General features: G+C 44.2%; 1 protein-coding gene across 1 annotated transcript in view; it reads right to left on the minus strand.

Moving 5' to 3' along the window:
* Window positions 1-21,547, minus strand: part of usp34 (ubiquitin specific peptidase 34) — a 91,286-nt gene extending 69,739 nt beyond the window's left edge. The window contains 9 exon segments of the mRNA XM_085787507.1: window positions 831-912; window positions 1,069-1,130; window positions 3,059-3,251; window positions 5,245-5,312; window positions 6,052-6,201; window positions 10,600-10,650; window positions 12,281-12,986; window positions 14,087-14,177; window positions 21,359-21,547. Coding sequence (XP_085643633.1) covers window positions 831-912; window positions 1,069-1,130; window positions 3,059-3,251; window positions 5,245-5,312; window positions 6,052-6,201; window positions 10,600-10,650; window positions 12,281-12,986; window positions 14,087-14,177; window positions 21,359-21,401 — 1,446 coding nt within the window. The 5' untranslated portion in view covers window positions 21,402-21,547.
* Window positions 21,548-27,438: the final 5,891 nt, after the last annotated feature.

Here is a 27,438-nt window from a genome sequence, read left to right on the forward strand (position 1 = left end):
ATAAATGGGAAAAAAACTATTCAAAAAATAAATGTTAAAACATGTACAAAAAAAAAACATAATTGTTAAAATAAATAAATACAAATTTGTTTTAAATAAATGTAAAAAAAATATTCAAAAAGAATTTAGATAAATAATTCTTTTTAAAAAAGAATAATAAATAGCTTTAATAAATAAAAAAAAAATAAAAAAAAAAGTAAAAAAAAAAAAAAAAAACAATTGTTAAAAAAATAAAAAATAGTTAGACAAATAAAATAAACAATGTTTTAAATAAATCAAATAAAAAAAATGTTTTAATAAATTAAAATAAAATAAAAAATTGCAAATTAAAATAAAAGAATAAAATGTTTTAAAAGCATCAGATTTGTTAAAATGTACATTCTGTATTTATTCTGTTTTATGACATTTAAACTTTTTTTTTTTTTTTTTTTTACAAAAAGTCAGACTGAAAGTTCCTGAAAATGTCAGGAAATGGTGTAACCACAGAAGAATGATCAATATTTAATATTTTATCCACCTACAGTGGATTTTTGTGAACTTTTTATGAAAAAATATATTTTTTGCCGTTTCTATAATTAAATTGTAATGCATTTTGGTGTCGACACTGAGCAGGACTGATCCTAGAAACAAAAACCTTGTCTTCTAAATAACCTGTGAAAAATGATGTAAAAATTGTCCAGAAACACAGAGTTGCACTGTAAAAAGTTCATTTACATGTATTCCAGATTTAGTTTCCCTGTATAAAATCAGATTTCTGTGTAAAAATACCCTCTGTTACATCGCATCATTGACCCGTTTCCATAAAAACACATAAACATCCTTGTTCTCACCTCAATGTGCAAATTGGGGCCAAAAATGTGCTCGACCACGTTGTTGTGGATCAACCAATCAGCGAGCTCCTTGGCTATGGACCTGGATTCACATATTTGTAAAATGTTAAACAACAAGACAGACAGTTCTTCTGAGAGGTGATAGGTGATCAATAATACTGATCAATAATTACTGATCAATATAATACAGAGGAGCTCTGAGCACTGGTCTCAGATCTGTTTCAGTAGATGAACTCACGTCTCGGTGTCGGAGACCAGGGACTCGTTGTTACAGACGTCGTTGAACGTGTGGAGCTGGTTCTGAAAACACACACAGAGTTACTAATGAAATATGTCCCCCAGCAGCCACCGTACTCTGACTTTAACCCTTCACCTACTGGGATAGCAGCGTTGTATGTTTACTATGTGAGGAGTTTTGCTACTGTAACTCCGTCATAGTTCGTCCAATTTGAAAAATACCAACACTGACGGAGAGCTGAGGAGTTGTGCTTTACATCTGTATTGTCTTATATTTATTTATTAGCTTTGATGCCCGCCATTTGATTTTGAAAGTGGTGTTTTTTTTTTAGAAATAGAAATGTAGTGTGAGAGTGTGAGTGTGTTTTAGTGAGCAAGGGATCATTGTTGATCCGTGATCCCTTTGGATCGCGCTCCGCAAATCAGTTGATTGGAAAAATGAACAAAAAAAGTTGTTCGTGTAGTGTGGGAACCCAGCCGAATAAACGGGCAATAAAAAAAAAAAAGAACTTGGTGACCCTTTAATTTACAGGCCGTTAATTACGTCATAATATCAAGAAATAGAAATAACCGTCAATTTCATAGTAATGTGGAGTAATATAGCCAAGAAATAACAGTCAATTGCAATGATTTGATGGCTTTCACTGATCCAAAGAATAAAAAGCATGTGTAATCTTTTGCCTTTATGAAAAACACAACATTACTATGGCACTAACCGTTATTTCTAGGCTATTTGTTGACATTATTACGCCGTTAATTGTTATTTCTTGACATAACTACGTAATTAACGGCCTGTAAATTAAAGGGTTACCAAAAACTCGGCTCGTATCGGCAAATCTATGTCGCGTACAACAACAACAACTTGTCTGTTCTACCAACATGAGTACTTTATTTAGATCTTTATTTAAACTGCTAGTTCTTCCACAGCAGGTGAAACTGTATTGTTCTAATGTCGTTCTGCTAACTGTGCTCTGCCCTTTTTGTTCATTTGTTTGTTTTATTGCTGTTGATGGTTTTGTTTTGTTTTGTTGTATTGTTGAGTCTGATGTTTGTTTGTATGTTTGGACCCCCTCATCTCAAGGGGTTTGTCCAAATAAAGAAGTTTCAACAAATAATCATTCATTATCATCATTACTATGACAATAACCGTTATTTCTAGGTTATTTCTAGACATTATCATGTAATTAACGGCATGTAAATTAAAGGGTTAACCAAAAACTTTGTTCCTTTTCGGCAAAATCTACTTTATTTATCTCTATTTATATAGTGCTTTATTTAGATCTTTATTTAAACTGCCATTTCTTCCACAGCAGGTGAAACTGTATTGTTCTAATGTCGTTCTGTTAACTGTGCTCTGCCCTTTTTCTTCATTTGTTTGTTGTATTGCTGTTGATGGTTTTGTTTTGTTGTATTGTTGAGTCCATGTTTGTTTGTATGTTTGGACCCCGGTGAAAACAAGATGATTCATCTCAAGGGGTTTGTCCAAATGAAGAAGTTTCAACAAATAATCATTCATTATCATCATTACTATGACACTAACCGTTATTTCTAGGTTATTTCTAGACATTATCATGTAATTAACGGCATGTAAATTAAAGGGTTAACCAAAACCTTTGTTCGTTTTGGCAAATTCTACATCATTTATCTCTATTTATATAGTACTTTATTTAAACTGCCATTACTTCCACAGCAGGTGAAACTGTATTGTTCTAATATCGTTCTGTTAACTGTGGTCTGCTCTTTTTGTGTTGAGTCCATGTTTGTTTGTTTGTATGTTTCGACCCCGGTGAAAACAAGATGATTCATCTCAAGGTGTTTGTCCAAATAAAGAAGTTTCAACAAATAATCGTTAAAAATTCAGGTTGGATACTCCTAGAAAAGGTTTTCTGACCATTTTAGAGCCACAACAACTCTCTCAACTGTAGGTGAAGGGTTAAAGTGTTGTGCTGTCAGAGTCGGTCTGTGTCGTCATGGCGCTGTCTGTGACTCACGGTGATCTGGCTGAGGCCAGCCAGCCTCATGGTCAGCGTGGGGGACATGAAGTACTTGAAGGCCAGGTCCAGACTCTCCTTGTCGAAGCAGAGCGCCGAGTCCAGCGGCTCCTTCACCGTGCTCCACATCAGGTCGGCCATGTTCCTGGCCGCGCTCTGACGCAGCTCCTGGTCCGACAGCTTACACAGATACCTGACAGAGAGAAACACACACACACACACACACCCCATCATCATCATCATCTTCATCATCATGGATCCACATCCGACACGATACTAAAACACACTGGATTCACCCTCTTTATACAGGGGGGCAAACTCATCATTGTCATTGATAGGCAGCGATTTTCCTGAGAACCTTAAATTTCCCTCGGTATAAAAAGCTGAACATGGCCCATACATGGCTCTAAACAAACATTTGTAGCAGGTTATTTAAGCCCTAAATAATGCATGCTAAATAAACATTTTTCCTTGGACTGTAAGATGACTTCTATTGTGACCCAGAATGGGTCTTACATGGAAATATTTCAACTTTTTTTTTAAATCAACAGACACAAGCAGTAACTTGTTCTAGGTACATTATCACCACACAATATTTGGTGAATTGGTCTTTCCTGCCACTACACTATCATTATGTTATTAACTATATTTCATTATTTAACTTGGCCAACTTAAATCACAGGAGCATGCTGATTTCAGCACTGTCACTGTCAGTCAGCCCATCTTCCTCCTCCTGCTGCTGCTGCTGCTGCTCCAGCACAGATCGCGCTGGAGCGCTAATAAATGCTAAACGCGCTAAAATCGCTAAATTGCGGATTTACACGAACCACACAGATGACCTATTTGGGATTCAAAACAACGAATTTCGCCGAAAGGTGACGAGTTTGCACCCCTGTTTATATGTTCTATGTCTGTCCTTTAATATTAACATTGACTTTATTATCATTAAAATAAATAATAACCATAATATTCATCATCATCATCATCATCATCATCACAGTGAGGGTTTTAATCCGCCATAGCAGCTTCAGTCGGCCTCAGTCACGTGACTCCTCCTCCTCCTGGGTCATGTGAGGAGAGGTTGACTGGAGGCCTGGCAACTGTTGCCATGGTGACAGAGGCTCTTCCTAGCAACTAACATGTGGCACTTTGGTATTTGGTGGAAGAGAGAGAAGGAGGGAGGGAGGGAGAGGGAGAGGCAGAGTGAGAGAGAGAGAAGAGAAAGGAAGGAAGGGAGGGGAGGTGGTGGAGAGAGAGAGGGAGAGAGAAGAGAGAGAAGAGAAAGAAAGAAAGAAAGAAAGAAAGAAAGAAAGAAAGAAAGAAAGAAAGAAAGAGGGGGAATAGAGAGGGAAAGACAGAAAGAGAGAGAGAGAAGAGAAAGAGAGAGAGAGAAGGAGGAAGAGAGAGGAGAGAAGAGAGAAAGAGGGAGAGAGAGAAGAGAAAGAGGGGGGAAGAGAGAAGAGAAAGAGAGAGAAGGGGGGTAAAGAAAGAAATAAAGAGAGAGACAAGGGAGAGAGGAGAGAGAAAAGAAAGAAAGAAAGAAAGAAAGAGAGATAGAGAAGGGGGAAGAGAAAATGGCAGCTTCTCAATCACCTCAGAGAAAAAGAGGATGTGGAGAGAGAGAGAGGGAGGAGGAAGAAGAGGAGGAGGGAGAGGAAGAAGAAGAGAAGGAGAAGGAAGAGTGAGAGGAGGAAGAAGGAGAGGGAGAGGAGGAGGAAGAGGGAGAGGAGAAAGAAGGAGAGGAGGAGGAGGGAGAGGAGAAGGAAGAAGAGAAGGAGGAGGGGGGAGAGGAAGAATAAGAGAAGGAGGAGGAAGAGGGAGAGGAAGATGAAAGAGAAAGAGAAGGGAGAAGAAGGAGGAGGAAGAGGGAGAGGAGGAGGAGGAAGAGGGAGAGGAGGAGAAGGAGAAGGGAGAGGAGGAAGAGGAAGAGAAGGAGGAGGAAGAAGAGGAGGAGGGAGAGGAAGAAGAAGAGAAGGAGAAGGAAGAGTGAGAGGAGGAAGAGGGAGAGAAGGAGGAGGAAGAGGGAGAGGAGAAAGAAGGAGAGGGAGAGGAGGAAGAGGAGGGAGAAGAGGAGGGAGAAGAGGAGGAAGAAGAAGAGGAGGGAGAGGAGGAAAAGGAGGAGGAGGAGTCAGATATTTGTTCCAGAGCCAAGTGAAGCTGAGTTTTCCGAGGGTCCGTGAACTCACCGTATGACGTATGTGCGGAACGGGATGATGTGCTGCATGACGGCAGGAATGTGCAGCCAGATACGAATCTGAGGACAGAGACAAGACACACTCAGACTACAGGTTGTCACGGCAACACACAGAGAGGAGAGGAGGAGAGGAGAGAGCAGGAGAGAGGAAGGGAGGAGAGGAGAGGAGAGGAGAGGAGAGGAGAGGAGAGGAGAGGAGAGGAGAGGAGAGGAGAGGAAACCAGAGGAGAGGAGAGGAAACCAGAGGAGAGGAGAGGAAACCAGAGGAGAGGAGAGGAGACAAGAAAACAAGAGGAGGAGAGGAGGAATGAGGAAGAGGATGAGGAGAGGAGAGGAGAGGAGAGGAGAGGAGAGGAGAGGAGAGGAGAGGAGAGGAGAGGAGAGGAGAGGAGAGGAGAGGAAACCAGAGGAGAGGAAACCAGAGGAGAGGAGAGAAGAAAACAAGAGGAGGAGAGGAGGAATGAGGAAGAGGATGAGGAGAGGAGAGGAAACCAGATGAGAGGAGAGGAGACAAGAAAACAAGAGGAGGAGAGGAGGAATGAGGAAGAGGATGAGGAGAGGATGAGGAGAGGATGAGGAGAGGAGAGGAGAGGAGAGGAGAGGAGAGGAGAGGAGAGGAGAGGAGAGGAGAGGAGAGGAGAGGAGAGGAGAGGAGAGGAGAGGAGAGGAGAGGAGAGGAGGAGCAGGAGGAGAGGAGAGAGGAGGAGAGAGGAGGAGCAGGAGGAGCAGGAGGAGCAGGAGGAGAGGAGAGGAGGAGAAGGAGCAGGAGGAGAGGAGGAGCAGGAGGAGCAGGACTCACGTTGGAGACGATGGTGATGAAGGCGTGGGCCAGGGGGAAGGGCAGAGACTCTGGAGTCCCCGACTCAAAACACTCCTTCATCAGAGACAGGCCGTGTTTCCCACAGAACAGACACACGTAGCGCAGCAGGTGGAGCGGCACCTCCACGTCCTGCAGGAGACACACACACACACACACACACACACACACACACACACACACACACACACTGTTACAACATCACACACACACACACTGTCATTACAACAACATAAGTCAAATGAACCACCATGTTACCAGCCTGTGAATATTCTCACTCATCCAGGCCATATTTATCTCAAGGAAATTTAAATCAAACGCAACTGGACTTGGTTATTTGTCTTCTAAAGCTGCGTTCACACCGGACCTTTTGTTTTTAGAACGAGCGACGAGTTTACTTGTTAAGTGAATGCAAATGAGTGATTGAGCGTTTAATCGCCCAGGCGAAAAATCGCTGGGGCTCGGAGCGACAGCGACGGAGCGTTTTTCCGCTCGAGTCGCTCCCGTCGCTCGAGATGAGAAATCCCAACTCTCCGGCCGTCAGCCGCTCGTCGCTCAGCGCTGATTGGCTGCCGTGATCCCGGTGTAAACAGAGGCACATGGCAGTGGGCATGACGTCATCAAAGCGAAAATGCGAGTCTGTGGCTCTGTGCCAAATTGACGAGCGAATGCAGCTGAGCGTCGGAGCGTTTTTTTCAGAGCGATACGAGCAACAGGGACAAAAATAAAAGGTCCGGTGTGAACGCACCTGAAGCGTCTTCTAAGACAAATGACCAAGTCCAGTTGCGTTCAATTTAAATTCCTTGGGAGACACCCTGTTACCAATTTCCCACAATCCTTTTGTGCTGTTTACACTAGGCTTGTTCGGTATACCAGGACTAAAGTGGTACCAATCAATTTGTGGCGCTTGGTCTTGATTCTGCCATACACTGGTCTTTGTATGGGAAACACTGGGCTAGGTGTCTGTTGGAGGAAAATGAACGTTTTCGTTTCATTCTATAAACTCCTGATAACAATTTCTCCCAAAAAATTACAACTGGTCAAAATAAAAACGATGCAGTGTTTTCAGACCTCAAATTATGCAAAGAAAACAGGTTGATCATCATTTTTAAACAACAGAGCACTAATGTTTTAACTTAGGAAGATTTCAATTCTGAACCTGCAGCAGTAGTGATTGTTTACTGATTCACTGATGTTTATGTTATAGTTCTCAGATTTTCTATCAAAATAAAGTCAGTAATTACTTTTTTTGCGCCGCCTTTTTATTTGGAAAAGTACCGACATACATGTTGGTACCGGTATCGATACCAACATACACTAGTTTACACTTTTGGCCTTATGCTGCGTTCGAGACGAGTCGGAACTCGGATCTTTCCAACCTCTGACTTGAAAAAGTGCAATCCAACGCCACCTCAAGTCGGAGCTCCGACACGGCGAAGTCGTAGAAAAAAACCTCCCCCAACTTCGCCAAACATCAGTTGTCTGACGTCACAAAAATCTGAACCCGTGCAGAGGCACAGTCAACGGAAAAACATCAGTTAAAATGCATTAAAACATTGTTTTTAAAATAGTTTTTGTGCCCTTTGTCATGTTTTTAATCCTGACGTGAAGCACTTTGAAGGAAAAGTTTCTGGCGTGGTGCATCTCCAACGGTTTGAAGTGGGAACTCCGTGTTTTAAACTGGGAAAAATCCGAGTTCCGATTCGGTTTAGGTCGTTTTCCACTACAACTGAGCAGTGATGGGAATAACGGTGGTATAAATAAACAGCGTAACGAGGAGCTAATCAAAGAAGTTACCGTTTCCCTCGTCATAACGCCGTTACTATTAATTCATCAAGTTAATTTGACATATTTGAGCATTTTATAAAAGAGTAATGCAATAGTTACTATTCCTTACTTATCTCCTAATGTTTTTTAGCTGTTATCTATATTTTTTAATTTCGTTATTTATATTTCTTAATGTTTATTTTTTTAAGTGTCTACTGGAGGGACAGCACAGTCTGGGGGTTAGTGTAAGTGACACATGAAGAATATTGATCTTGATCCTAGTTTTAGTTACTTAATCCATTACTAACTCGGTTACTTTTGGGGATAGTAACGAGTAACTACTAACTAATTACTTTTAAAAGTTAATTTTTTAACTCATTTCCAACATTTGGATGATTTTCAGTCCTGTGTGACAAGTGGGTTTTTTTTAAATATTTTTTGGTCCACAGTGGAGACCAGAAACAAAAGTGGTGTGAGTGGACAGGACGGATCAGACGAGAGGAAACATGAACCTCCATCAGACGGAGTTATATTTATTTATATCTGTTGGCCGGCGTCGGGTTTCTGACACCGATCGTCTGAGACGTTCAACGGCTGCTCCGTCCTTTCAACGTGTCGTCCTGTGTGATCGGTGGACGACGTCCTCGAACGCATCACCTCCTCAAAGACACGAGTCTATCACAGGAGCCCGAGCGCTTTATTTTGAAGGGCTGTGGTTTTTTCAGTCACTTTTCATACAAACTGAAGAGAAGAAACTGTTTCTACAACACAACAGGAAGTGTTTCTGGGGACACAATAAAGTGAGGGACCAGTCAGGGACCAGTCGAGGGACACAATAAAGCGAGGGACCAGTCGAGGGACACAATAAAAGCGAGGGACCAGTCGAGGGACACAATAAAAGCGAGGGACCAGTCGAGGACCAGTCGAGGGACACAATAAAAGCGAGGGACCAGTTGAGGGACACAATAAAAGCGAGGGACCAGTCGAGGACCAGTCGGGGGAAACAATAAAGCAAGAGACCAGTCAAGGGACACAATAAAGCGAGGGACCAGTCAGGGACCAGTCGAGGGACACAATAAAGTGAGGGACCAGTCGAGGGACACAATAAAGCGAGGGACCAGTCAGGGACCAGTCGAGGGACACAATAAAGTGAGGGACCAGTCGAGGGAAACAATAAAGCAAGGGACCAGTCGGGGGAAACAATAAAGCGAGGGACCAGTCAAGGACCAGTCGGAAGAAACAATAAAGCGAGGGACCAGTCGAGGGAAACAATAAAGTGAGGGACCAGTCGGGGACCAGTCGAGGGACACAATAAAGTGAGGGACCAGTCGAGGGACACAATAAAGCGAGGGACCAGTCAGGGACCAGTCGAGGGACACAATAAAGTGAGGGACCAGTCGAGGGACACAATAAAGTGAGGGACCAGTCAGGGACACAATAAAGCGAGGGACCAGTCGGGGGAAACAATAAAGCGAGGGACCAGTCGGGGGAAACAATAAAGCGAGGGACCAGTCTGGGACCGGTCGAGGGACACAATAAAGCGAGGGACCAGTCAGGGGAAACAAAGCGAGGGACCAGTCGGGACCGGTCGAGGGACACGATAAAGCAAGGGACCAGTCAGGGACCAGTCTGGGGAAACAATAAAGCGAGGGACCAGTCGAGGGAAACAATAAAGCGAGGGACCAGTCGGGGGAAACAATAAAGCGAGGGACCAGTCTGGGACCGGTCGAGGGACACAATAAAGCGAGGGACCAGTCAGGGGAAACAAAGCGAGGGACCAGTCGGGACCGGTCGAGGGACACGATAAAGCGAGGGACCAGTCAGGGACCAGTCGGGGGAAACAATAAAGCGAGGGACCAGTCGAGGGACACAATAAAGCGAGGGACCAGTCGAGGGACACAATAAAGCGAGGGACCAGTCGAGGACCAGTCGGGGAAAACAATAAAGCGAGGGACCAGTCGAGGGAAACAATAAAGTGAGGGACCAGTCGAGGACCAGTCGAGGGACACAATAAAAGTCGGGGACCAGTCGGGGGAAACAATAAAGCGAGGGACCCGTGAGAGGGACACAATATAGCAAGGGACCAGTCAAGTGACACAATAAAGCGAGGGACCAGTCGAGGGAAACAATAAAGTGAGGGACCAGTCGAGGACCAGTCGGGGGAAACAATAAAGCAAGAGACCAGTCAAGGGACACAATAAAGCGAGGGACCAGTCAGGGACCAGTCGAGGGACACAATAAAGTGAGGGACCAGTCGAGGGACACAATAAAGCAAGGGACCAGTCGGGGACCAGTCGAGAGACACAATAAAGCAAGGGACCAGTCGAGGGACACAAAGCGAGGGACCAGTCAGGGGACACAATAAAGCAAGGGACCAGTCGGGGACCAGTCGAGAGACACAATAAAGCAAGGGACCAGTCAGGGGACACAATAACGCGAGGGACCAGTTAGTAGACACAAAGCGAGGGACCAGTCAGGGACCAGTCGAGGGACACAATAAAGCAAGGGACCAGTCAGGGACCAGTCAGTGGACACAACAAACCAGACCAGTCGAGGGACACAAAGCGAGAGACCAGTCAAGGGACACAATAAAGAAAGTTGTTTTTCTTCCGCCGTTTCTTTGCCTCCTCATCAGTCATGTGACCTAGTTTGATCTGTGATGTCATAACTCAGATTCTCCTGATCCGTGTTGTCTGTGATTGTGTTGTGTTGGATCGTGTAGTTTCCACGGCGACAGTGAAGTGGTCGGCGAGTCGTTCTTACGTTCATGTCGCAGAAGGAGCCGAGGATGTTGCTCTCATGAGCCGAGATGTCCTGCAACAGAGGAGACACACAAACACAACGTCACAAAGGTGGAGAGGTAGGGGTGTGTGTTGTGTGTGTGTGTTTATATGTGACCCGTTCTATCAAAATGAGTCGGATGTCGCAACGTTCTATTTTTAGATAATCAGCTGATAACGTGGAAAACCCATAGAAAATCAAAAAAGAATTTTTACCCTAATTTCAAAGCAATGACATTCAAAAACAATCTCCCAAAGTTTCACAGTCCAGATAATTGAGAAAAGGCACGAACATGATGATTAAAGTTGACTTGCAACTTCAACCCTCTGAAAATGAGTGCTGCTTCGGTGCAAAACATGAAATATCTCCTGAACCGTTCATGATAGAGACGAGCTGTAAACTGCATCTGAATCGTGGGATTCTCCGCTTTCCGACGGTCATTGAATGGTGCCTCTGTGACGAGAAGGGACGGGTACAGAAACAGATGCTAAACCGAGTAGCATCGACGCTAACAGAGCGTAGCATCGACGCTAACAGAGCGTAGCATCGATGCTAAACCGAACGTAGCAACGACACAACGCTTGCACGTTTTACAAAACATCAACAAAACATGACAACTTCTGAACCGTTGATGATAGAAACGAGCTGTAAACAGCATCTGAATTGTGAGATTCTCTGCTTTCCGAGGGTCATTGAATGGTGTCTCTATTAGAGTTCTCAACGGGCCGGGCCAGCCCGACAGACCCGACTGGACCCGCGGGTTCGGGCTGGGTTCAGGTCGAAAAAATATTAAAGTGACTCGGGTCGGGTCGGACCTCGAGCTGCCTTTTTTCCTCTCTCATAAAACACATTTATGGTGTAAATTGTTGTTTGTTCACGTGTGAGTTTCAGACAAACATCCCACTCTGCATCTTGTGCTGCTGTGGGCAGAACCACTGAAACATTACTGCCGGTAAATGCCGACGATCCACAGCTGCAGCTGTGCGTCAACAGCACGCGCACTGGTTGGTGGATAAATCTCCACAAAGGCGCACCGTTCCCGCGGCGCAAATTGAATCAATTGCGCCCGCTGCCCGCGGATCAAATGGCAACTGTAGCCTACAGCAGTACGTTAAGTCCCGCCCGTTGGCGGGCCGGTACCGGAGGGGCCAGATGACGTGAGGCAGAAGACGAGTGCTGCGTCACCGGCAGCGGCACCTCCCGCTGCAAAGAAACCACGCCGCTTTTTTTTTGGGCCGGGCCGGGTTCGGGTAGATGATTAATGCTGGTCTGTCGGGCTCCGTCGGGTCCGGGCTTAATAACCCGCGGGTCGGGTCGGTTCGGGTTGTAATTTTCAGGCCCGTTGAGAACTCTAGCCTCTATGACAACAAGGGACCGTGTAATCACGTGGTACAGGAACAAATGCCAGAGTCACTGGAAAAAACATAAACTGCAATGTTCTCAGATTTTAGAACGGAATAAGAGAGTGAAAGATCATAATTCAAATGGCCACATCTAGAAAACCATCAACTGTATGACTTTGACTAGGGTATCATTTTAAAGCTTATTTTCGAATCTTTCCATTGATAACAAAATCTCAACTGTGACTCATTTTGATGGATCAGGTCACATATGTGTGTATGTGTATATGTATGTATATATGTGTGTGTGTGTGTGTGCTCACCTCGATGGTGGGGTGTGTGTTGTGTTTGTAGGCCGTGTAGAGCGGGAACTGGATCTGGAAGATCTTGGCGGCGCACAGCAGCAGCTTCTCCCGCTCCTCTGTGCTCCAGGAGCTGAACGGGTCCTGGTTCTGGTTCTGGTTCTGGTTCTGGTTTTCCACCCCACCTCCTCCTCCTCCTCCTCCTTCACCTCCTTCTCCTCCTACAGACCCCCCACCCCCACCCCCACCACCACCACTGCTGCAGCCCTCCCCAGGTCCTAGTGCTTCCATCTGGGCTTCCCCCCCATGCTGCTGCTGCTGCTGCTGCTGCTGCTTGGCCCCCTGGTTCTGGTTCTGGTTCTGGTTCTGGTTCTGGTTCTGGTTCTGGTTGAGGTCGGGGGAGTCGGCGTCCTCCTCTGCAGAGTCTCTCTCCACGTTCACAGGTTCGTCCTCTCCGGGGGAGGAGGGCCGAGGGAGGAGGAGCGGCCCCGGTGCAGCAGCTGCAGCTGCAGCTTCGGCGGCGGTCCCGGTCCATTCGGAGCCGCCGGCGTTCCCGTTCCCGCCCTCGGCCCCCGGCGGCGGCGGCGGCGATCCAGCTGCTTTGTGGGCAAGGCAGAGCCGGTCCCTCAGGCTGCTGATCTGAGCGATGACCAGGTTGATGAGGGCGTAGACCAGCTGGTTGAAAACCTCCAGGTGTTTGTACTCCTTGAAGCAGCAGAGACACTGTCTGTAGAGGGAGGGGGGGGGAGACAACAGGGTTCAGGGATGTGATTGGCCAAGGACAAAAAAAGCAGGAAATTATACGGACCCATAGCGCGACACGGCAACAGTGCAGCCATTACACACAATGACATAATTTTGACACTTTATATTAAAAGTATACATGCTACACAAACAGAAAACAATTAATTTAAGGAGAAAAAAAACTCAAAAACAGCATGTCAATCAATAGGTGCAGATATTATTACAGTGTGTGTGTTGTGAAGGAGGAAGGGGGGGGGGGGGTAAGAGGGTTACCACGGTGACCACCAGGAGGAAGAGGAGGAGGAGGAGGAGGGGAGAGGAGGAGGGAGAGGGAGAGGAGGAGGAAGAAGGAGAGGAAGAGGGAGAAAGAGGAGGAGGAAAGGGAGAGGGAGGAGGAGAGAGAGAGGAGGAGGAAGAAGGAGAAGAAGAGGAGGATGGAGAGGAGGAGGAAGAGGAAGGAGAGGGGGAAGAAAGAGGAGGACGAGGAAGAGAAGGAGGAGGAAGAGGAGGAGGAAGAGGGAAGATGAGGAGGAAGAGAAGGAGGAAGATGAAGAGGAGGAGGAAGACGAGGGAGAGAAGGAGGAGGAGCGAGAGGAGGAGGAGGGAGGAAGAGGAGGAGGAGGAAGATGAGGAGGAAGAGAAGGAGGAAGAGGGAAGAGGAGGAGGAGGAAGGGGAGGAGGAGGGAGAGAGAGGGGGGAGGAAGAGGAGGAAGATGAAGATGTAATACACTGTAGTTTATTTCTCCTAATATGTTCTGTTAGGGTCTTTTATTTTGAAAGGTTGATCCATTTCCTCTCAGCTTCTCTCTGGAGCTCTGGTAACAACAGGTCAGTGTCGGCCAATCAGAAGAGAGAGAAGAGGAGGCTCTGAGCCAATCAGGAGAGAGAAGAGGAGGCTCTGGGTCCTGTCTACACGTTCATGTATCAAACGTTCCTCCATCTAGATTTATTGATCATTATTGATCAGTTGTTTTCAGTTCTTTGTCTACAGGATGTTTGTTTAGTCAGTGAAACGTTCACGTGCAGCGTAACCATGACAACACCTGACGACTGTGTGTGTGTGTGTGTGTGTGTGTCTCTGACCTCTGAGTCCAGGAGCTGATGTATCCCAGCACTCTGAGGGCATGGTCCTTCTTCAGCTGGAAGCCTCCGTCGCTGCCGTCTGCATCTGATACTAAACACACACAGAGAGAGAGGAGGGTTACACAATATACACAACAACACACACACACAACACAACACCCCTGAGCCCCAGCTTCAGTTCAAACAGCTGCAGGTGTGTGTGACCTCTAGAGTTTGAGTTAAAGTTTCTTGTCATTGCATTAGAGATGTCACAGTGTTAGGATCATCACCATTATTCTGCATTAATTAATTTCACAACACTATGGATGTGTAAAATCAAATAGTCAAAGTATAATGATCATCTGATCATCTATACCAGATGTTTAAGTTTATTTCAATGGTTTTTTGTTTTGTTTTGTTTTTTTAAAATACAAATGGCAGGCTAACATTTAAATTCCCACCAATCCAATGTTACATTAGTTAAATGGACCAGTATCTGAGCATTTACCACATCTGCCGATACGGTTCTGACATAATCTTTTTTGGGAAGTGATGGTATTTAGGAATCTTTGCAATCAATTAATCGTGGCGTTTAATACTGTGATTTATTGTGAAAACAAGTGAATGCGACGTCCCTACATTGCATAGACATAAACAACATAATGTAGTTTGTCAGTCTCTCTCCTGTTGCAGCAAAGAACTTTTAAAACTGTTAAAAAAAACAAAAAACACACAAAGTACAAAGAGTTGATAAATAACCATATTAAATCTCAACATGAAGACATGAAGACAGCAGAGTGACAGAACAACACCAGTCTCAGAACAGATCAGTGGACGTTGCTGCTGCTGCTGCTGCTGCTGCTGCTGCTGCTGCTGCTGCTGCTGGATTCTCCTAGTGGAGCGACGGATCACAGTCGATCCGTGATCGGCTCCCAATCCATCCATAAAAAGAAAAAAAGGTGTGTGTGTTGTAGGGATGGGCATTTCGAATAATTTTCTAACCGAGTATCCTAACCTTGTCGTAACCGGGTAACCGAATAGCTACTGTAATAAAACATAAAATGACGTCATGACTGACGGACAGAGCGCAGCCGGGGAATTGACACACAGCAACAGACAAAATATCAGGTGGATAATAAAAGAGTAGAGATGGAGTTTAAGATGCACATATGGAGCAGATGTGTGCACGTGTGCCTCGGAGGAGAAAACTTTTTTTTTTTTTTAAATCATTAGCGGTGCTTATTTATTAGTCCACACTACATGTTGGTGCCTTCGCTCCTCTCTGCCTCGCATCGTCTCAGGAAATAACTGGGAAGGTTTCAGAATGTTTGTAAAGTGAAAGCTGATTTTCTAACAGACTTGATGACACCTGTCGTCTCCACCACAGATTCTTGTAAAAGGTTTGAAAGTCCGAGGCTCGATCCAAAAACGCTTTTACACAGCAGAAAATCACGTTGCTTGATCTGAAACTGTTTAACACTACAAAAAGCTGAACCACGGCCTGATGATGTAGTTTGATCCGACACTAGACTGTTGCTCTAACGTGCCGTTTTTTTAATCCTAGGTTAACAGGATAATACATTCATAACCAGATAGCAGATTGCCTACTCGGGTACCCGGGTACTCGGGTACTCGGGTAACGGTGCACATCCCTAGTGTGTTGTGTGTGAACACGTAGACAACCGCTCCAGCTGAATAAATAAATATATTTGAAGCTGCAGCTCTAACAGTTTGTTTATCAACATGTTCACTGCTCCTGCGCAGATCTGTGTGGTCGCAGAAGGAACACAAATGTTTTCATCTCTGCTCTAAATGTAGTGGCTGTAGTGCCTGCATAGAGCCGGGGATCATCCGCCGGCCGCAAAGTGCCGAGAAGCGGAGGCAGTTTCCTTTCTGCGCCCATATTAACCGCTGGTCTGGTGTCGCGTCGTGCACCTCCGCGGCCGGCTCGCGCCCTGCAGCGATCGTTTTGGCGTCTGGTCTATTTTGTGCGTGAGCCGCGAGCGATCGCGTCAAGCTGAGCAGGAAGTCAAACATGAAACAACGACAGAATCCAGTCAATTTTCAAAAGTAAAAGAATTTTCAAAATAAAACACTGCGATTGTGTGGCGGTGGCGTGGAGCGGGGGGGTATTCGAATTTATTACGGGTCATTGGATATTCGTTCAAACCTCATCTTTCTAAAAAGTCACAGCCCTAGTCCACACTGCTGCTGCAGCTAAACAGCATCTGTGTGTGTGTGTGTGTGTGGGGGGGGGGTTAAGAGACACACACACACACCTGTGACTGACCTGCAGCACACAAGGTCAAAGGTCACAGGTCACATTGTGTGGTTTTTACCCAGAATCCTCTTTGGTTGATGTTTTAACTTTGACCACGTGAAACTGAAAATTCCCAGGTTTGTGGAACCACGTGAACGAGGCGCGTGTTGGAGGAACAGCAGCTTCCTGTCGACACACACACACACACTCACAGCCTCACACACTCAGCTGTCAGTCTTACAGACAGCAGCTGACAGCACCCCGCCGTGCAACACACACACACACACACACACACACACACACACACTGGGCTTCGTATCAATAAAGTTTCTCAGCTGGTTTCAGTGGAGTCAGAATCAAACCACATTCAGGAAGGTTCGTGTGTGTGTGTGTGTGTGTGTGTGTGTGTGTGTGTGTGTGTGTGTGTGAGCTCCTTTAACCCACTGACACATGACAACCAAAGTGAGTTCAGTCAGTAACAGTGTGTGTGGTTTCCTACAGTCTATGGCTGTGGGTGTGTTAACAACCTAAACTCTGCACTAGTGAGTAGAAGGAGCATTAAACTGGTGACAACAACATATAACAGTGATTAGAGTTGTATGGAGACAGGAAGTGTTCTCATCAGGCCCAGCACTAGATCTACAATCACACTGACACATGTAGTTTATGTTATTTATATTTATGACAACCTTCACTAGGTTTCCTGAATAAACCCCGATCTTTTCTCCCTTGAGCAGCGTCGTCTTCACTCCTTCACTACTGAACAACATGTGAAGACAGACGTTCAACTGGAAGAGAAGAGAAGCAGCAGCAGCAGCTTGGATCAAAAAGCAGAAGAAAAGGAAAATGAGAAGAAAACTAGAGAAGGAAGAAGGGAAGAAGCAGAATGAGGAGGAGGAGAAGAAGGGAAGAATGAGAAGAAGAGGAAAAGTAGAAGTGAAGAAGAAGGAGGGTGAGATTCTGTGTGGTTGCGTTTCTCGGACAATAAACTGTTGAAATATCCGAAGTTTGGTTTGGTCGACTACTGTTGTGTGTCCCGACTACTAGCTTAGCTCGTTAGCTCGTATCTACTTCATATTCTACTACAGTTTCTTAATTAGATTGATTTAATGCTGCCTGTTCATGTTGGGATGCTGCTGCCCAACTCCTGCTGCTCAGGCAAACGGAGCCAAGGAAAATACGTCTGAGGAGTTTACTGCTAAATAACCTAAAGAAATGGTAGCTAACATGCTAATTAGCTTGCTCTGGCAAAACACGACCGCATTGCATTGTGGGATACATACTGGAGTAGAAAGTAGTGTTCATCGCTTGTTCACTCAGTTTTGCGGTGCATTGTGGGTGTTTTCTCGTCCACTACATAGTGGAGGAAATTAATCGCAGAGAATTCGAACGACACTACAAAATGGAAAACACACGATATAGTTCCGTGATACGGGGAGATTTACAACACAGTTTAGAAGTAAAGAAGACAAATAGAAGTGAAAATAGAAGTGAAAAAGAAGAAAGGAGGTGTGGTCACAGTAGAGCTGAAGATGACTGACATCGTCATGGAAACAGCTGCTGCTGACTTTACAACTCCAGAAACAGACGACGACCTCTGTGACCTCTGTGTTAATGTGGTGTTGTGTTGCTGTTGTGTTGTGTTATTGTGTTGTGTTGTGTCAGAGTGTTTAAATGAACGAGTGTTATTTATTATTACACTGATGCTTGTACAGTTGTATCAGAGCTGTGAGTGTTGAAGTGTTGAAGTGTGACCAACGTCCTGGTGAAGATCAGAACCAACACTGAACCAACTATTGTTTGGGTTTTAATACGTCAGAGCTGCCTGGGATTAACACTCATTAACACAACTACACACACACACACACACACACACAGACACACACACACTGGAGTTATTCACTGAGAACAACAACGCAGGTTAAAATGAGACACTGAGTAGAAAACCTGGATTTTCCCTTAAATTACACAAGAAGAACAGACTCCTGATCAGTTTCTGTCTCACCACACGACAGCCAGGACACACACACACACACACACACAGACAGACACACAACTACACACACAACTACACACAGAGGAAGAGAAACGTCTCAACAACCAAAACTAACAACATCTAAAGCTTCGATCAGCCGACAAACTCCAAGAAACACTACAACATCCAACACGAGGCTGGTCGTTATTAAAAAGGTAGAAAACTATTGATTATTGATTCTGATCAATCTGATCTGATCTGATCAACACCACAGGAGAAGAGAAGAGAAGAGAAGAGATGTTTTCCTGTGGATGTGATGTGAGGTGCAGCAGGTTGAGTCTCTGAATGAATGAAACAATCAAGTGTAAAACATGAAGCCACGAAGAAAAACTGAAATATCCAAATCACTGGAGCTCAGGGATTAATATTAATATTAGTGATTATAGTTTAACGTGTCAGAATAACATCATCAGCACCATAGTGATGAGGAATGTGTTTGTTTCAGGACTCAGAACCAAAACCAAATCATCTGTTTTATAACTTTTTAGGTGACATTTAAAGGGACAACGAGGAGTTTCTATTTGGTTATAAAAAAAGTCTCATATTAATGTGGATGAATCTACGCTACCCACACTTCCATTTTCTATAAATCTATGGTTTTGTCTCTATGGTTATTTTGTTATTATTAGTGGTGGTGGAAATGCTGGGCGAGACGACCAGCGTTTCTTTACTTTCGGTTTCGTGGCGAGTCATGAGAATAATGCCGCCGAATCTCCGTTTATGGTGGGAACTACGATGGTATGTGATCGTCTTCCAACCTCTGACTTTAATTCTTGATGAATGAAAACATGAGTCTGTCTTGCGCCGGTCAAAGAATTTCACCGTGCGCGCGGAGGCTCATAAATGTAGTGTGAAAACACTTCGCTTTTCCAAAACTCCTCGTTGTCCCTTTAATAAATTAATCTACTCTATTTCTCAAGTTGTGAAATAAATCCACTGTTTTATTTTATTTATATAGATATCTATATAGACACTGCATAGTATCAATGTGCAGTATAGGTTGGCTAATAATAACTAATCATCTTAGTAAATTCACTGTGTTAGTGGTGTTAAAATGTGGCTCTTATGTGGGTTATATGTTCTAAGTGAAGATAATAATAAAATCTATATATGTATAGAGCTCCTTTCTCCTTTCTTAACGTAGTAGCAGTCGGTGTTTGGTGACAAGAAGGGTCAAGAGTAAAACCAACAGGTGCAGCAGCAGCCGGCGGCTCCTAAAGGGTTAAACAGAGGACAACAACAACAACAACAATCATCATTTACACTAGTGCACATCAGGCAGCATCAGTCTGGAGCCTGTTGCCGTGGTGACGGCTGAGGAACACACCTGGAGGAGACACACCTGCACGTTAACGTCAACATGGTGAACAGAGAGACAATGGAGTTTGTGTTGGTGTGTGTGTGTGTGTGTATAGGTGTGTGTTTAGGTGTGTGTTGGTGGTGATGGTGGATTCCTGCAGAGCCTGCAGGAGGAGCTTTATCCTCTCACACACACACACACACACACACACACAGCAGTTCATAACACACAATAGGCTGAACACACACACACACAAACACACGAAAACGACAGTAAAACTGGTCCATCGCTGGGTTTAAAACCAGCGGCTCATTCTGGTTGCTCTACCCGGGTTTCGGTGCACTATCCCCGGGGAGAGCGAGCAGCCAGGCCCCGGTTAGCATTACACGGCTAGCTAGGTGGTGGTATCCATCTCTAAAGGCCAACCTGGTATTTACATCTGCTGCTGCCGGCTCGAGTTGACATTAGCCAGCACCGCAACTAATATATATACACATCTATATCTATATGTGTATAACGTTATATAGCCTATAAATGGGGTTTAGCTAAGTGCCACGATCACGGTTCGATTCCATCCGTGACATGAGCAGATGTGGCCCCGAAAAAAAAACAAAAACGGACCACAAGCCTCGGAGGATCAGAGCCCAAAATAATATGTATGCGCCTCGATGTGCAAGTGTGCAGCCATTACATTTTCCGGGGGGGTTTTAGCCTGGTTGTTGTCGTTAGCTAGCATCAGGCTGAACATTCAACAGAGTCGCCCCCCCCCCTCCCCAATCAGATAAGAAATAAATCATAATAAATATGAGAAATAAAATGTCACGGGGAGGTTTTTTTTTCGTTTTTTTTTGTTGTGTTGTGTTGTATTTTTCTTCCCAGCAGGGCCATTTTGTGCTGTGTCCAACCTGCAGACAATGGGGTGGCAGCGGAGTGGACAGCTAACAGACAGACTGACCTGACAAACACATCAAACAAAGTCAGTTAGCTGCGTTAGCTCCGCCGGCTAACTTAGCCCCGATGCTAACCTAGCTCCGATGCTAACTTAGCTTCCCTTCCCAAAAAAAAAAAAAAAAAAAAAATCCGCTGCTGCTGCTACCGTCGCCGCTCGCTCGCTGCTGCATTTTAGCAACGACAACAGCAGCAACAGCGGGGGCCCCCTGTTCGAATCCCGGCGGAGGTGTCGTGACTCCCCACTGTAATGTCATATCATGTCATGTCATGTCACACAACACAACACAACACACACAGACAGACACACACACACACACCGGGGCTGGAGGTGAAGCGGTTGGATTTTGTGGCAGTTAGCATCAGGCGGCTAAGTAACGTTAGCTAAGTTAGCTTGTGTTGAGTTTCAGTTGGGGAGTGTTTGACAGACACAAGGAGGATGATGGAGGGGGGAGAGAGGGAGGGAGGGGTGAAGGCATATTATTTTTGCATTCAAATCAAAACCGTGACACCGATATGAAACTGTCACCGACTGCACAACACAACACAACACACAGACAGACACACACACACATCATGTCACCTAGCAGCTAGCAACCAGCTATCTCCAGCGGTTGCTAAGCTATCATGTAGGCTAGCAACAGCAGCAGCGGCTAACTCTAACTCTAATAACTCCTAACTGCTGTGTACATACATGATAATGATTTAAATAAAAAAAAAACAAATTAACGACTCGTTTAGTTCACTTACTTTCATTTAAAACCTCCACCAGCTCGGCGCAGTTTTCACACATTGTTCATGAAGAGGAAAAATAAAAAAAAAAACAGAGTGCACCTCCTCAAACCATCATGGCCCTGGTGGAAAACTGTTGTTGGCTGTTCTGTCCTGTCTGTCTGTCTGTCTGTCTGTCTTGTCTGTGGCAGTTGGTTGTTTTTTGGGGTAAAAAAAAAAAAAAAAAAAAAGGCCCAGGCAGAAGAGGAGGTGGACGAGGAGGAGGAGGAGGGTGATTGGTTGGTGAAGGTTATTTATCCCACTAAATGAAACCAGGGGCAGCGACAACAAGATGGAGGAGAAGCTGGTGGTGGTGATGTGCATCCGAGTTGTTGTAAGTTTGATGATGATGATGGACACCGCGAAAAGTTGAGCGGAGGCACTTGGACGGCAGGAAGAGAGAGAGAAAGAAAGAAAGAAAGAAGGCGAGTCAGGCTCCAATCTGAGCGTTACTGGAGAGAGTAGACACGGCGGCCATGTTGAAAAAGGGAGGGGAGGAGGGAGGAGGAGAAGAGGAGAAGAGAGGAGGGAGGAGGGAGGGGGGCAAAGCAAAGCAACCAACACAGCACAGCAGCAGCAGCGTGTTGCCCGTTCGGCACTTTCCGTCGCCGTCTCGTCGTCTCCTTCGGCAACGCTCGGCACTCTCCGCTAGTCTCGCGATATCTTCCCTATGCCCGATGATGAAGTGACGTTCGACCGTTCGGCACTTTCCGTCGCCGTCTCGTCGTCTCCTTCGGCACTCTCCGTTAGTCTCGCGATATCTCCCCGCCCCCCCGATGATGAAGTGACGTTTGAGCGTGCGGCACTTTCCGCCGGGCACTCTCCGTTAGTCTCGCGATATCTTCCCCCCGATGAAGTATGTTTACAACCTTTTCTGATGATTTCAAGGGCAAAACAGCTATGGACAGAACTTTAAAATAATGTGAAAATCTAAAAAGAAAAAAAAAACTATAAATAATTGATAAAATATTATATTTTCTATTATATTATGTATATTATAATTATAATACCCCTAAGTCTTGCAAATAATGTTATCAAAATCATTACGCATTTATTATTGTGATATTCATAATAACGACAGAAGCAATCATTCATAATAATAATTACTATGAATATCATTATTATTATTGTATTATTGTCTCACCATTACGTCATTAAATTAACATAATTATTAAATATATAAGTAAACTACTATTGCACTATACATAGCCTATTACATACAGTACACTATATTTTAATGTGTCTCATAGATTCTTAATTTGTGCATATTTATTTGATTCTATTTAAACAGCACCACAGACACAAACACAATTTCAATGTCTATATATCATATAAATCATGTATAAAGCATTGACAAATAAAGCTGACTTTGACTTTAACATGTAATCATTGGATTTATTAGTGTGTGTGTGTGTGTGTGTGTGTGTGTGTGTGTGTGTGTGTGTGTGTGTGTGTGTGTGTGTGTGTGTGTGTGTGTGTGTGTGTGTGTGTGTGTGTGTGTGTGTGTGTGCGTGCGTGCGTGCGTGCGTGCGTGCGTGCGTGCGTGCGTGTGTGCGTGTGTGTGTGTGTGTGTGTGTGTGTGTGTATAGGAGCTAAAATGAAGTTTTTCTCCCAGACCAGACTCCAGAGACTTCAGAGTCGATAAACATCAGAGTTTTTAATCTGATGCCTTCAAGTTCCTTTTAGTCTGAAACTCAATTAAAAGGTCTAATAACTTGAGAACTGTTTTATATCATCTTATATCACTGATCCAGCTGCTGCTGTAGTAAATATGAAGTAGCTGCACATGTCTGTCTGTCCACAGGGAGAAAACACATGATATTCTACTGTAAGTCCATGTTTATAAAGTAACGTTAAAACAGTTTAAATAATATTAACATCTAAAGATTTAATTCTTATGGAATAAAGTGTAAATATAAGAAGTTACCAGGTGGTTAAAACATTTATTTAATGTTTCCACTTCTAATAGACAGTCACTGATTGGAGTTTTTGGGAGTGAACCAGTTTTACTTCTCACTCCTTTTCAAGCATATCACTTTATTTATTTGAATATTTTGTCTTTGTGCTACTTCCTTTGTTTTATCTTTATCACATTTCTGTTACATATTCAAAATATCTGTGTAAACCTTTAAATAATCATTTAAATTTCTCTCCAAACTCTCTCAGATTATATTATGTTATTTCTCTTGTCCTGGCAGCTCGGTCAGGGTTCCCACTCTTTTCCAGGACTTTTCCAGTCTGACAGACTTGTTATTATTCTACATCCTCTGTCCCGTTCATGTTCTTTTTGACAATTCTACCTTATTTTGTACATTTTTGTTTCTATGTTTCTTCCTCTCTCAGCCCCAGAAGTCTGCTTTAAAGATGTGCAGTCTATGGCTCTAAGTTATGCAATGATCTCTTACAGTTACATGCTTAGAAATTGCTATGAATTTATCATAGAACAACACAAACATGGGCTCCAATACAGGGTCTCTGCAGGTTTCACCAGCTCAAATTTAAGACTTTTTCAGACCTTTTTAAGACCATTATGGATGAAATTTAAGACCTATCATGACAAATAAAAAACGTACAAAAGAAATGCGGAGTCACAAAATTAAAAATTGATTGCAATATATACTGTAAGTTGCGTGTTAGGCTTGTTTGTAGTTATAAATACATTCAATAAAGCACAATGAAGTGTCGCAGGAGCATTTTATTGAGCATTTGCGGTGGCGAGGGCTCTACCATAACATTTTTCCCAAGGAGCAGCCTAAAGTCAACTATTTGGGGGCACAAAAAGAAATTGGGGAGCGAAATTAAAAATGTTTATGGAACATATTATTTATTTAATTGACTGGCAACCAACAGGCAGATGGCTTTAAGCCTTGAATAATGTTAAGGGTCAAACGTGAGCCATGTTTACACTGGAGAACAGTAAAAACACCAACACTGAGATGACTTCTAATGTGACCCAGAAAGACAAACATGGAAATATTTCAACTTCTTTAATCAACAGACACGAGCCACAACCTGTTCTGTATTATGACCATGAAGTAAATACATCGGCCTTTGGTCAGCCCTATATATTATGGTATTAAACTACATGTTTTTATTTAACTAGGCTAGTTAAATCACAGTAGCATATAGTACTGATGTGTTGAACTTACAGGCTTGTTACTAAGTATATATTAATGATCATGATAAATAAAACTCCACCTGTCACACAGCTCCATGTTGTCTCTGTGTGGTGTTCAGGGACAGTCAGGACAGTCTGAGGACAGAGTTTATATTAATGCACCGTGACACTGTGGCAGGTCTCTGTCCGTCTTCACCACAGATCACAGATCAGCTGGAGGAGGAAAACTCAGCTGTTCTCTCGTGCGCCTGCCGTTTGTTTTGTTGTTTTTTTCCTCCATATATCAAGCTCCGGTAGCGACCTGCTGATCACCGGGCTGAGCTGCGTTCATGGTCCTACTTTACAACTCTCCAGTCAGTGACCTGGTGGCGGCTGTCCGAGTGCAGTCCGACCCCGTCAGAGGCGCCGATTCCGTGGATGCTCCTGTGTGTGTGTGTGTGTGTGTGTGTGTGTGTGTGTGTGTGTGTGTGTGTGTGTGTGTGTGTGTGTGTGTGTGTGTGTGTGTGTGTGTGTGTGTGTGTGTGTGTGTTAATCTCTCTCGCGCTCTGTTAAGATGAATAAATAGAAACCGCTGCGCGCTCTGGCGCATCTGACAAAAACAAAAACATAAATATGGTCCTGTACATGGCAGGTGCCAAACAAAAAAGACCTAAAATGACAGTGATTTTGTTTTGTTGTGTGTTGCCCGGTGTTGTTATGTGCGTAATGGGAAGAGCGCCTTTGCGCGCACACGGTTTGCTTGTGTAGGCAGAGCTCTGGTAGCTGATGTGGTCAATCATTTTCTAGGACAACTGAAGCTTTTTCCAGGACATTTGACTTTTTTTTCTCATTTTAGATGTGTTTTCCATGACCGGACAAGTGTGTGGGAACCCTGTCGGTGGTGTTTTCTGTTTTCTGTGTGTGTGTAAGAATGAGCGCGACACAGCGACGTTTGTAAAAATAGCCAACTTTATATTCTCAGAGTACTAAGACAGCTTTACAAACAGGATGATATGCCTCTTCCTCCTCATCCAGACCGCAGAGGTCACAACTTGTCCACCAGAGCGTTGTGGAGTTGTTGGATTGTGTATTTGATGAGTTTGATGAGGGAAACCAAGACATCCCATAATGAGCCTCTGTAGCGTAGCTCTGAGCAGCTTGCAGCTCTGCTCCGCCGTTCTAAAAACAACTTGCACCGACAATTAAAGGTAACGAACCTACTGCTACTGTATGAGTATAGGGATTATTATGGCAATGGGCCAATTTGCCAAAATGTTAAACTACCCCTTTAAGAGTGTGCCGCTTAATTTATTTGAATATTTTGTCTTTGTGCTACTTCCTTTAGTTTTATCTGTATCACATTTCTGTTACATATTCAAAATAAACTCTTCTTCCTGAAACTCTCTGTGTGTAAACCTTTAAAGGGATAGTAGCATTTTTTTAAAGTGGGGTTGTATGATCTACAAATAGCCCCTAAGTACTTTAATTGCAGTAGAAGACTCTCTGCACTCCTCCCGTTAGCAACACCAGCCCATAATAGCCCTGCCCAGAGATTTACAACATACAGTGTTGTGAACGAACCCAAAGAAACGGCCTAAAAAAAATGGAACTGTGTATTTTTTTTCCAGGTAAAACCTCTTTTAGGCCGTGAAAATAGGCCGTTTCTTTGGGTCTGTTCACAACACTGTATGTTGTAAATCTCTGGGCAGGGCTATTATGGGCTGGCGTTGCTAACAGGAGGAGTGCAGAGAGTCTTCTACTGCAATTAAAGTACTTAGGGGCTATTTGTAGATCATACAACCCCACTTAAAAAAAAAAAAATGCTACTATCCCTTTAAATAATAGTTTAATTCTCTCAGATTGATGTTGTTTCTCTTGTCCCGGCAGCTCGGTGGTGTTTTCTGTTTTCTGTGTGTGTGTAAGAATGAGCGCGACACAGCGACGTTTGTAAAAATAGCCAACTTTATATTCTCAGAGTACTAAGACAGCTTTACAAACAGGATGATATGCACACAGCAGCCGTCCTCCTCCTCCTCCTCCTCCTCCTCCTGCTCCTCCTCCTCATCCAGAACGCAGAGCGGTCCAACCCGAAGCCCCCGGAGCCACTCAGGGAGCCAGAGTTAAAGAAAAACAAAACAAAAAACACACACTAAACCACACCGACAAACCGAAACAAGACGACAAAACAAAACAAAAACAAAAAAGGAAGCAAAAGTCTTCAAACCTCCTCGAACGTCGTCACATTCATTCTGCGGCGCCGTGGAAACAGAACCACTGCAAGCGTCTCAACATCATCATCATCATATATTACATATTAACAAGTGGAGGAGGAGCGAGGGAGGAGGGGAAGAGGGGGTGAGGGGATTAAAAATAACCTTTAAAGGGATAGTTTGACATTTTAGCAAATTGGCCCATTGCCATAATCCCTATAGTCATTATAGCAGTAGGTTTGTTACCTTTACCCTCATCAAACTCATCAAATACACAATCCAACAACTCCACAACGCTCTGGTGGACAAGTTGTGAGCTGCACATTCACCACGCTATGAGATAATAACACAACGTTACCACACAGAGTTGTTTTAGAGGGAAATACAGAGACTGTTGATGAAAAACTGTCCCTGAAGGCAACACGCATCAGTGGTTTTGCATGAATTTCCCTCTAAAACAACTCTGTGTGGTAACGTTGTGTTATTATCTCATAGCGTGGTGAATGTGCAGCTCACAACTTGTCCACCAGAGCGTTGTGGAGTTGTTGGATTGTGTATTTGATGAGTTTGATGAGTTTGAAACCAAGAAACCCCATAATGAGCCTCCGTAGTGTAGCTCTGAGCAGCTCACGGCTCTGCTCCGCCGTTCTAAAAAACAGCTTGCACCGACAATTAAAGGTAACGAACCTGCTACTGCTATAATGACTATAGGGGTTATTATGGCAATGGGCCAATTTGCCAAAATGTTGAAC

The sequence above is a fragment of the Trachurus japonicus genome, chromosome 1, assembly GCF_045865225.1.
Source record: "Trachurus japonicus isolate A0001 chromosome 1, Traja_1.0".
NCBI classification, from domain to species: Eukaryota; Metazoa; Chordata; class Actinopteri; order Carangiformes; family Carangidae; genus Trachurus; species Trachurus japonicus.